General features: G+C 33.8%; 1 protein-coding gene across 1 annotated transcript in view; it reads right to left on the bottom strand.

The window, feature by feature from the left end:
* The window catches only part of TMEM161B (transmembrane protein 161B), a 70,475-nt gene that overhangs the window by 18,970 nt on the left and 38,323 nt on the right, over window positions 1-13,182 (bottom strand). Inside the window, exon 5 of the mRNA XM_007448151.1 lies at window positions 12,156-12,312. Coding sequence (XP_007448213.1) covers window positions 12,156-12,312 — 157 coding nt within the window. The remainder of the gene's footprint in view (window positions 1-12,155; window positions 12,313-13,182) is intronic.

The following is a 13,182-nucleotide window of genomic DNA, read 5'->3' as shown; positions in this document are numbered from 1 at the left end:
AAAGCTCCACCAAAACATTTGAACAAACCAAGAAAGAGAAAAACACTGATTCCTAGAAATGGCAAATTAAACTTGGGAGAAAGGCAAAGGGAATTCCTAGGATGACAACAAAAATAAGTCCCAGGATGACAGTTGTGTAGCAAGCGAAAAGTTCAACCAGTCCAGATAAAAGCCAGAGAACAGAGGTCTCTGGGAAGGGTATCTCTATGGGGGTGGGGGAGTGGGACAGAAGAGGAACTAATACAAATGATAAGTGACATTGTGAAATAACTATATTGAAAAGCTAGTGGAATTAATAATAAACACACAGAAAAGTAAGTAAATTTAAAAAAATTATTAATGAAGAAAACTGCAAAAGAAGATATAATACCCTATAATGCTCACATATGAACAATATTTATATAGGTATAATAATCAGAGGGCTTCCCTGGTGGCGCAGTGGTTAAGAATCCGCCTGCCAATGCAGGGGACACGGGTTTGAGCCCTGGCCCGGGAAGATCCCACATGGCGCGAAGCAACTAAGCCCGTGCACCACAACTACTGAGCCTGTGCTCTAGAGCCTGTGCTCTAGAGCCTGTGCACCGCAGTTACTGAAGCCCGAGCACCTAGATCCCGTGCTCCGCAATAAGAGAAGCCACCGCAATGAGAAGCCTGCACACCACAACAAAGAGTAGCCCCCGCTTGCCGCAACTAGAGAAAGCTCGCGCGCAGCAACGAAGACCCAATGCAGCCAAGATAGATAAATTTTTAAAAATCACTGAACTGATTTCAGCAAAAATTGTAAAGTAACTATATTAAGAACATAAAAAAGAGAAAACACAGAGGATGACAGTTTAAGAAAAATCCTCAACTATTACAAGTGATGAATTAAGTGTCAGTAGTATAAGCATTATACTTAGAAATATGAAAAAAATTTTAAAGCCTGAATAAATAGCTAAAACAGAACCAGAAGAAGTGGCAAGAAGCTAAGGGACTCTTGGTTTTTAATACAACACTTTTAGAACTTTTTGTCTATATAAACAATGTATATATAGTATTTAATAAAAGTTAACATTTTGGAAGATCCAATCTAGATTTTAATAAAATCTTGATCTACAATGTACCCCCACTCTGGAAGAAAGTACATTATGTCCTAGAGTTTAACAGAACCTAAACTACACACAAATTCACAGTGTAAAACACATATGCACTGAGATTATTTCCATGTCCTATGAATTAAAATAGTAAAATGTTAATGATGATTAATTAACATTAACCAACTGTTAGAAAAGCTTCCCATGCTTGTTAAACACTATGATCATAAAAACCTTAAGATTTCAATACAGTCTAAGTCTTTCACTGGCAAAGATGTGATACATACATACACCCAGGACAGAATACAAGTATCTGATCTATTTTATAGAGAATAGGCAGCTTTTCTAACAGCTATACATTCCCTACAAAATAAGAAAAAAATCTGAGTATTTTCCAGCAACAACCCTTAACAGTTCATTCCTGGTCAAGAAGAAACTGGCCAAGAGTTACACAAAGATTTGCTGAACCAACTGAAGTCTATTCTCGGATTTTATTTTGTAGATGCTTCATTATGTTTCAATTCAAAACTCAACTGCTTATCCTACCAAATTTTTATAGCAATGTGTATTTTATTCAATTAATATATAACAGACCCAAACAGTAGTACTTGGTAGTAGACTAAACAAAAATCTCCTAAAAAGAAGACAGACTTTTGTTAGCATTAGACATATCAGTATATAAATCTGGCTTTTTTTTTAAAGAGACAGGAGAAATAACTACATTATGGTACCACATTTAGTTCCTCACTAACAACTGTGGTGACTTTCTTTTGAGATCACTTATAGAGACTTTCTGTACTAGCTAAGAGATTAACAAAGTTTCTGGTTGAGATACTTATCAAATTTCTCGAATACTTATATAACAGATTGTTTCTAAATAAGGAAGAAACATCCTTTTATTCTCTAATCCCATGAATATGCTTATTAATAAGTTATTCATATAGAAAAATAAATAATAAACTACACATGAAATACTATAGAAATGGCTTTCAAAATAAAATTTCTCTAAGAGCTATTTCCTTTGATCTGATCTTTCTTCACTAATTGTCCACAATTTCCAAGCAAATTAGATAGTTATTTTTAACCCTTTTGTACACAAATACAACTCAATAATGTAAATAACATTATAATACCAAAATTAGGCTTCTATCAGTACATGTATAACAAAAAACACTTACTAGGTAAAAATATAACATTTATTTACTTACGACAATGGAAATAATGGCCAAGTACCTTCACTTGAGTAAATGCTTCTCCTTACCTTTATCTTGCTATTATTACTTTCATAGATCATCCTGTACATTAGACTTTCATAAAGAATATTATATTAGTAAATACTCAAAACTATAAATGCAAAACCATTGATGTAAATAGTCATTTTCTTTTTCTTTAATAATTTTCCCCCCTGTTGATTAACCCCTCAGTCCTAGCTAAACAGGCCACCTACTTTGGTGCTAGCTTATTTTGCTTTATACTATAAAATCTCAACCCCTGAAATAAAGAGAATGTTAGGGAGGGAATATATTTTTTTCTGCCATGTGGCTGACATTTTTAATGTTCTAATTTAATGTCAATGTATTTCACAACTGGAATTAGCCCAAAATTTATAGATACAAAAATTACAACAGAAAAGAAAAATCAAGGACAGGCAGGAAGATTTACACGGTAGGAAGTATTTTAAATATATTTATCTTTGAGCTGGAGATAAGAGCTTTGAAATAGTGAACAGGCTTAATTTTTAGTTCTAAAAATGGCAAATTTCCCTCAACTAGGATAACAACTTTAATAACATATATGTGTCAAAGCACTACGATGTTTTAACATAATTTATACTTACATTGCTTTAAAGACCCAATTCTCATATTAAGAAAATGTCTTCTACACTGTAACATCTTGAAATGATTCAAAGATATTTTATAAATGCTCTTTTGAGAAGGAAAGAAATACAAAGAAATCATATTCTGATAAGAAATGTTGCCAATTTTTTTGCCAATATACATATCTAGTGTATAGTAACCTAAGGAATAAACACAGAGGTTTCACAGACGTTTTTCAAAAATTTTTCACAAAATGTATAATTACCTTTTTAAAATACCTTTTTAAAATAGATCACGTTTCCACTCAACTAAGCAATTTCCATGTAAACTGCAAGTTTTCTAATATGTGAAAAATTATATTGTTTTTGTGACCACTAACAAAAAAAATAAAACTCTAACTTTTTTCCTATTCAAATGATTAAACCTAACACATCTAGTTTTCCATAAGAAAAGGCAAATGAAATACTCAAAACATTAAACTTTGCATTCTTAAACTTTGCTGAAGAGAAACCTAGAAACTATACCAAGAATCTGCTACAGAATGGTCATTAAAAACTAACAATAAAGTAATTCTTATGAGTTACCAAATAAAATCCTTGTCAAAATAATCTGATCCTGTCTTCAAATGTTAAAAAAACAAAACAAAATTTGGGTAATTTTTAACTAAAACATTTTTTCATGTATTCTTGGAGGTGAAGGTTCGATTACTTTATTTTAGTTAAAATTCTCCCAGATATAAGCCAAAAACTACTATGCAACTTTAAAATCCATCCCACAAAACAGCTTACAGCCAGCCTCAACCTAACCAGATTATGGAAAGAAATTATAGCCAAAGATTTTTGAAAGCATAAAAACAAAGGCTTTATTAAAAAATAAAAGCAAACAAACAAAAATTAATTAATCTTCTGATTAAAATAGAGCAAAACAATCAAACTTACACTTACAGTTTTAGATTCAGAAGGAAAATTATCATTTCCCAGCTAAAAGAAAAAAAAAAGTCCTACTGAACTATATATTAATAAACAGAAAAAGTCCTATCTCCCATGTAAGTTCTCTATGTAACGCTAGGTTTCTGACCTGAAACGTGAATAATCTGACAGCACTAATGTCACAGAAGATCTCCAAAAGTTTGTTAAAGAATCAAGTTTTGACACAACAGGCTATGTACAAATTTTCAAGACAAAAAAAGTACCTTGGCTCAAATTCAATAGCTTTGACTCTGTTCCTTTCTCACTAGGAAACATGATATCTTATACAGTTCACTTTAGGGTTTAGTGTTTCGTTTTTCTTATTAATCTAAAGCAGAACATTTTTGTAAAGAATACAGTAATTTAGAATCGTTTAAGGAATTCAGAAGAGGTGACTAAGTTGCACTACTTTGCTGTAGTTGTCTATTTCTTAGAGCAAACAAATACAGCATTTAATTTGTAGACCTTTAATTTACAAATCTACATATAGAACTGAATATTTAACACAGAGAACCTTAGAATTTATTTCAATTTAAACCATTCACAACTTTTTGCTTTGTATAAGATTTGCATGTCTGGCAACCAAGACAAATTAAAATTTTAAAACATAGCCTTAAAAACATACATAATAGGGTTTTGTACCTTAAACCATCCACATTGTAAAATACAAGCACTGTGGAAATGTGACTAATGATCCAGTCCTTTAACCAAATATAATAGGACTACTGAGAAGCTTTATCATTCTTTGTAGAATAGCTTTCTTCTCACTCAAATTCACGTAATTGACTCAATATTACTCTACGATACAGCTTATTCATAAGAAAAGGTTCTTTTTTAAAAGAAATCCATCAACTGTAGAATATTTTAATTTTTAAAAGTTTTACTTCCATCAAAGGATCTCTGGATTTTTTGCAGGCACCGTTTTTACCTTTTTACTTTTCTTTATTCATAAATGAAAATTACATGCTTCATATTAGGAAATCAGTAGACATTTCTCCAGTGACTCTAAGACGTTATGGGCCATCATACAGGAAAGACAATTACTACAACCGCTCCATCCTCATTATAAGGCTTTCTTTACCCCTTACCTTCTACATACCATGTAACTTGGCATAAGTGGAACCGGAACACACAGACTTGGACAAATAGGTGGTTAGAATTACAAATGGGCAAGAGAATAGAGCTGAGAATTTGTATGGGTTTAGGAGTAAGACTGGAAGCAGGTGTCATAGCTTAGATGCATGTACAACTCAGTTGAAGCAGAAAGCAGAGCTGATGACAAGGGAGGGGTCAGTTTTAGGTTCCAGGGTTCAAGATTTTAGTGTCACATGTTTTAAAAAATCATTCTTGTGCTTTTAAAACTTTCAAGATTATGTAAAAATTATAACTGTTGTCCGACACAAGAATGTCAAATAAAACTGATGGGGGGGGAATGACCACAAAAATAAAACCATTTTCTTCCTCACTTTGAAGTGAACCAATTATTTACGTTATATGTGTCTAATTTGAGGACCACTTTAACAAAGGACATTTCATCAGTAACAACTGCAGAGAATTTGAGTCAACTGATGTATGTGTGACTCTGGAATTAAGTGGAGCCATTGTCCTATGTAATCAATGGAGACATGTGTTTGACTAATAAGTAGGCGCATACAATAAGAAAATAAAGAGAAGCCAGACAGAGCTCACTGCACCTAGACTGTTCATAGGGTGTGAAAGGCATACTAGATATGTTGTAACTAAGATAAAAGATAGGCTATTAACAGACTCTTCCTTGGTGTTCATCTGGATACCTGGCATTTAATTCTGGTTTCCTGCATGCCATTGAAGGCAGCAGGTCATTTTCTCACATGCTACAAGTTCGAAAGAAAATCATACACACAATTCTACTTTCCTTCTTCTTCTCTAACCCCTTTGTGGAGGGTCAAAGTTGGCAAAAAATAGCCTGGATTATAAAGCCCTTCACCAGTTTCTGTCTTCTCTGGGATGGAGAGACAGCCAGCTACTAGATTCCCGCAGGGATGCTATTGTTTGGTGCCTTTCACGAGTGTGTTACTTAAAACTAAGCAGAGCCAGTTCAGTGCTGAAAACTGTTTGGGACCTCTGCTCTCATATTATTAGGCACTACTGAGTGAAATGAAAGATAAAAATTTATTCACATAAACAATAATTTGAGTAGTTATTAAGAAGTACGTTTTTCTAACTTCTCTGGTAAGTAGGTATTAAGGGCTGTATCACATTAAATAAAACTGGGTATCAAGATACATGTTTCTACACAAATACATCATAGCTACAAACCATGAAGAGAATGAAGCAAAATCGAGAATATTCCATAATAAACAATATTTCAGAGAACATAAAAACTCAAAGTATGAAAAAAGTAGCAAGACATACATTCAGCTAGTACTAATTATCAAGTTAAAATATTTTGTGTGTTTCACATGACGATGTCTAGGGATGGTCTTTATTCTGACTAAGTGATATTTTCATATATTTAATACTATAGAACTAAATAGTAACATTTTAAATACTTGAATTTAATCTGCTCTTGAATAAATACAACACTCAATATCTGGGGATATTTCTCAACTGACACGCATGATCAGTATTTCTACCCAGTATAATATAAACCTTGTGAAGACATCAACTCTTAAGGCTTTGTTCTGGCTCTTCTACTCTAAATTATACCTAAATCAATCCAAAAAAGTCAGTAGAGAGATAGCACAGTGGTGTCGAATGTAAAATCATATCATGTATTTTAAATGGTATCCACTAACGGCTTTAAAAGACGGTTTAGCAGTCTCCGGTTGAAAATAAAAGATATAAGATATGTATTAATTCTGCTTACTCCCAAAATCTGACTAATTAAACTACACAGGAAGGAAAGTAAAACTCCTCAAAACAAAGAATATGAAAAGAGATGACAGTCGAAAAAAATTTTCAACAAAATTTCGAAGACATGAAATAGATGGACAAGCAGTAACTGATTTAGGTTTCAGTTTTCTCTACTCTGCTGGATCTACAAGGTGAGGAACCCAGTGAGAAGAAAGCCAATTAATTCATAACACATGATACAAACAGAAGTCAGGAATTGGAGACAGCAGGTACCTCTGAAGGTAGGGTTGCAAAATGTATGAAAACAAGATGATTGGCTGAATGTCTGTATTAGTGTGATTAGACTTCCCAGATCTTCTGTCTTGCCTAATTATAGAGATTTGATGATGGCTTTTCCCCAATTCTGGCAAATCCCAGAAGAATTAATTTTTAAAGATATTAAACCAGAGAAGATTGGGCTTGGGGGTATTATGTAAAACTTAGGGTGACAATGAAGAGTTGAAAACAAACGGTAGGGGGAGGACTCAGACATGCAGTTAAATTAACGCCTGCACAATGAATGTTGAGTCTCTGAGCCTTCTTCCCCAATCAGCTCTCTTAACACTGGTTGCCAGACTTAGATCCCACAGATGGGAGAATGGACAATTCTCTGGAGAAAACGATAGGTCCAACAACCAGCAGACACTGATATTTAGAGGTTCCCGAAGAATACTTCCAGGCCTCTATTCAATCATCCACTAAAAAGTCTACCAATCAACAAGCTCCAGCCACGTGCACAAAACTTCCAGTTTTTAACCCCTCCTTCTTGAATATAAACAGATACTCAAAGACCACAAGACATTCAAGAACAATCTTTAACACAGTAGAGATTGAAACAAAAAAGGGGGAGGAGGGAGACTCAGAAAATAAACAATGTAAGGTGCAAATTTAAACTTAAAAGCCATTAATATTCTTAAAAATAAAAGATATTACACATCCATGATACAAGAGTGCTATGAAAATGGAACTTTAAAAGAAAAGGTCTTTTAAAAAATGACATAAAAATTCAACAGAAGGCTTAAGAGAAAACTGAGAAAAATTAAGAAAATAGTGCAAAATAAATGGAAAGGGGAGATAAAAATTAAAGAATCATTCAAAGATATCCAACATCTCACTAACCAGAGTTCCTAAAAACGAAGATAAAAAACAGAGAATCTTACCAAAGAGATAATATAATACTTCGGAATAGAAATAGCATATTGAGCATATCCACTTAATTTTTGCCTCTCCCTAATTCCCACCAAAATGACAGTAAAGGAATTTGTTTTTAAGTACAGAAATACAGTGAATAGGAAGAGAAAAAGCAGTAAAAATCTGAAGCAAAAAGCAGGCAGGTAAGTTGTAAATGACTAAAGAGAATTAGGAAGCTCAATCAGAAAGTCAAGATGCAACCTGCAGAACTCTGAGAAGGGATAAAGAACTGGTCAGATACCAAATAATTATCTACATTGGGGTGAAAGTGCGAATATGTGTGTTGGAACAGGAGATAGTAAAACTAAGTACTTACTAAAAGGAAGTACTTTAAAAAAGTAACCAGTTCAAACTGTCCCCTTCTAAAAGAAGTCTGGAGATTTATGCTTTGGAGAGGTTAAAAAGATCTCTGGCCTATCAAGATTATTCAACAACTTGCCTCACCATATGCTCAGAGCTTCCATTCATCCTTTCAGTGCCACACACTTAAATATATACAGGCAAATATCAATCACCAGATCTCTCTAAGTCTTTAACATGAAAGACAGTGACCAAACCAAAGAAACTAAATCAACTCAGAGTAAAAAGATACTTGGTGGAAGGAAAACTTCTACAAAATCTATCAATATCTCAAATATACATGAGAAGATAATGTAATCTTAAAACAAGTATGGAACTTCCCTGATGGTGCAGTGGTTAAGAATCCACCTGCCAATGCAGGGGACACGGGTTAAAGCCCTGGTCCAGGAACATCCCACATGCCGCAGAGCAACGAAGCCCATGTGCCATAACTACTGAGCCTGCACTCTAGAGCCCGTGAGCCAGAAGTACTGAGCCCACATGCCACAACTACTGAAGCCCGCACACCTAGAGCCTGTGCTCCGCAACAAGAGAAGCCACTGCAATGAGAAGTCTGTGCACCACAACAAAGAGCAGCCCCTGCTCGCCACAACTAGAGAAAGCCCACACGCAGCAATGAAGACCCAACACAACAATCAGTCAATCAATCAATCAATCAATCAATCAATCAATTTTTTTTTTTAAAAAAGTATGATCCCGTGAGGGGTGGGGAATAGAAACAGAAGAAAAAGAAGACTTGAAAATTAAAAATTACAGCAGAAATTAAAAACAAAAATTCAATTAAAGGGTTGTAAAGGTTGGAAAAAACTCCTAGAAAATTAAAATATAAAAATATAAACATTTTTTGAGAGACAGAAGATAAGCACCTTAGAGAACCAGTCTAGGAAATCTAATATCTGAACAATAAGCATTCAGAAACAGAGAAAATGAAGAAAAGGCAATCACAAATAAAATAATTCAAGAAAAATTTCTAGAAGTCAATATGAGTTTCCAGATTGGTGAAGTCCCAGCACAATGGATGAAAACAGATCCTCAGCAGAAGGCATATCTTCATAAAATTTCAACATACCAGGTAGCCAAAGAAAAAACAGTAAATATTCCATAGAGGGGGAAAATATCGGACATATGAGAAATCAGAAATCAGAAAGACAACTGGAATCCTTGAAGAGCAAGAATGGAACTTCAAAGACAGAAAAATAATGCCTTCAAAACTATAAAGAGAATGATGTAAAACCTGGAATTCCATTCTCAGTCAAAGGATCGATTAATTTTCAGGCAGGGTAAAAATATTTTCAGGTGCATGAGGTCACAAAAAATGCATTTCCCACACAACCTTTCTGAAGATAATACTGAAGGATACGCTCCACCAAAATGAGAAAGTAAACCAAGTAAGAAGCAGACATGGAATATAAGAAAAAGAGTCCCAGTCTGAGACATGTAAAGAGAATCCCTAAGAAGATAATAACTGGTGCTTCCAGGGGAATAGCTGTGCATCAGTTGGGAAACTTAACCAATTCAGAACAGGGCCTATCTGAGGGCTCCCGAAGAACTCTCTCCAGGAAGATGAAACTAACATACCACCTGATGCTTCTGAACATACTGAGTTTGCAGTTGAATTAACAATATGTACAAAGAAAACAATGCAAATGAAAAGGCAAGTATTTATCTGTGAATAGCATTTACATGATCATAACATAAATAGTGAATATTTCCTTAAAGTATGACATTACTATAGTCAGAAGATAAGGTGAATGGGAAATGATCAATGGTAGGTAACAACCTACCAGGCAGATGTGTGCTAAGTCCTCATTTCCAGAGTGAAATGACAATATTTAAAGTCTAAAATTAAAATCAGGCAGTGGCCTTGTATGCATATGGAAATATGGATATAAACATCAAACAGAAAGGAGCTAGAAAAAGTTGCCTCCAGACAGGTGGAAATTTAAGAGAGAATGTTTAATTTCAATAAAAATTTTTTAAAATATAACAAAAATATTGCCCAGTATTAAAGGAAATGAGTTTCCAGTTTAAAAGCTAAACCTAGAACTTAACACAATTAATGATGAAGTTTCAGAATACCGTAAGGATTCCGTTGAAACAGAAAAAGCTTCTGGAGGATGAATGTGAGTGGGGGGAGGGGAGGCATATGCCAAGAGCAAGACGGCATCCAATTGCTCAAGAGCCTTCAAAACTCTGAGGAAAAGCTATTTCTTTCTTAGAATTTGTACTGAGCCAAAATATAAACTGAATATGGGGAAAAAGAAATAAAGATAACTCAGGCATGCAAGATTTCAAAAAATAAAAAATATACCACACTTTCTAAAGACACTATGGGAGAATGCACTCTGCCAAAACAAGAGAGTAAACCAAAGAGGAGATGATGTTATCCAAAAAGGGGCACAGGGAATTCTTGGGAAGACAGTGAAGGAAATCCCAGCATAACAGATACACAGGAATTTGAGAGAACTGAGGGCTCTAGGAGGATATTTCCATGGAAAAACAGAATAGAAATGATGTTATCTGGCAGCCACTATGGAAAACAGTATGGAGGTTCCTCAAAAAACTAAAACTAAAACTACCATATGAACCAGTAATTCCACTCCTGGATATACATCCAGAAAAAACAAAGACACTAATTCAAAAAGATAAGTACATCCCACTGTTCATAGCAGCACTATCTACAGTAGCCGAGATATGGGAGCAATCCAAATGCCTATCAACAGACAAATGGATAAAGAAGATGTAGTATGTATATACACACACACACAAAATGGAGTACTACTTGGTCAAAAAAAGAATGAAACTGACATTTGCAGCACTATAGATGGACCTAAAGAATATTATGCTTAGTGAAATGAGTTAGAGAAAGACAAATACTGTATGACATCACTTATATGTAGAATCTAAAAAATAATACAAAAAGGGAATTCCCTGGCAGTCCAGTGGTTAGGACTCCGAGTTTCCACTGCAGGGGGCGTGGGTTCGATCCCTGGTCGGGGAACTAAGATCCTGCATGTCGAGCGGCATGATCAAAAAAAAACAAAAACAAAAAAACAATGAATGTATTATGTAAAACAGAAACAGATTCACACATATAGAAAACTAGTGGTTACCAAAGGGGAGAAGGAAGGGAGGAGGAGCAAATTACAGGTATGGGATTAAGAAATACAAACTACTATGTGTAAAATAGATAAGGAAAAAGGATATATTTTATAGCATAGGAATGGAGTATAACCTGTAAAAAATGCTGTACATCTGAAACTAATAGAATACTGTAGATCTACTATACCTCAATTTAAAAAAAAAGAAAGAAATGATGTATCTGAACTACTGAGGTTTAGAATTCTGTAGGAGAGTTTAGCTTTGATACAAGAACAGAAAATTGTTCAAGGAGGGTAACGATACTACAATGCTTAACTATCAATAATATTTTCATAGGTGTAACTAAAACCAACTACTGATTTAAGTAAAAAGCTGTCTCCTTAGTATTTGGAAAGAAAAGAAGGGAAGGAAAAGGAAGGGGGAGAAAGATGCAATAATACCTAAAATTAAAGAAATAGCATTATCACGTAAGATTTAAACATATGGAAGGAAATCTCAAAAGAAAATAAAAGAGGTAAAAGTGGCTCCTCTGTGACATGAGTCAGACAGGAAAGGGAAGGCAGGGAACTGGTATCTTTCCTTGTATTTCACTTTTGAAACTATTTACCTCTATTTTGAAAATTTTTTTCAACTAAATAACCAGGATTTCAACAAAGAAAAATTCTCTAATGATTTAAAATCCTTTTTAAATCAGAGACGAGATCTAATGGTGTTAGCTGTAAAAGGAAAACAAATTCATAAATTAATATTAATGATGTTTTGAAGGATACATTGCAAAAGACAAAACAAGCAGGCACCAGACTAAGCTGATATTCATTTCCTGTGTGGGCTTCATAAAATTGTAGTAGACTTCAGTTACTAGATACACAACTGTAGCAGCCACTGTGAAATCCACCAGCCACTGATATTCTGGAAAATAATGCAATGCTGAAAAATAAAGGTGTAAGAAAGAAAGCTTTACTTAACCTTTCATAAACAGCTTAGGAGGATTTATCTATAATTAACTTCAAACATGTTAGATTTTATTCTGTTTGATGATTTGCAATGTAAGGTCTGCAAATACGAGAATCTAAAAATGCAGGAAATAGATCAAGAATGTTGGCATCCAAAACTAAATTTTAATACCTCATAAATTAAATAATTAAAATAAACCTGAAATGATTACCAAAAATTATTTAAATTGTTGTTAAAAATATATGATTGAAAAATGAGTTGGTATTTTTTAACTACTCAGCTTCTACAGAATTATAAATCACGATTTTTTAAAAGAATCTGAGCTATAATATTTTAGCTTTAGAATACAACTTGATGTAGAATACTACAGGTTTATTTATATTCATTTCTGTGAAGCAAGAGAGTTGAACATTATGTCACATTTATTAACCATACTAATGGAGGATTAGTAATTTTGTGAGTTACTGCAGATTAAAATAATAAATTAAATAAATGTACTTTTTATTCTCTCTTCTACTCCTGCAAGAAAAGCTGATGAAATGCCTGTCAATTTTCCATATAGCCATACTACTTCAACAAACTATTCACTGACATTAAAATTAGCATTGTCTGAAAGTAAGTATAATTCCATCCCCTTTTCTTCTCAGATATGCTGGTTTACTTCTGCCAGGGAGCAGTCTAAAATATCAACATCATTTTGTAGAAGGCCTCCTAAAAATGTGGAAATATATCACGTACTAAAACAGCATTTCCTACATTCTCACTGGCACATAATAAAATGATCTACATTGCTTTGGAAAAATTTTAGTTGTAAAATGTAACACCTGAGGATATTTTGAAATC

The sequence above is a fragment of the Lipotes vexillifer genome, unplaced genomic scaffold (assembly GCF_000442215.2).
Source record: "Lipotes vexillifer unplaced genomic scaffold, Lipotes_vexillifer_v1.1 scaffold990, whole genome shotgun sequence".
NCBI lineage: Eukaryota > Metazoa > Chordata > Mammalia > Artiodactyla > Lipotidae > Lipotes > Lipotes vexillifer.
Note: the sequence above shows the minus strand (reverse complement) of the source record. Positions and strands in the feature narration are given on the sequence as shown.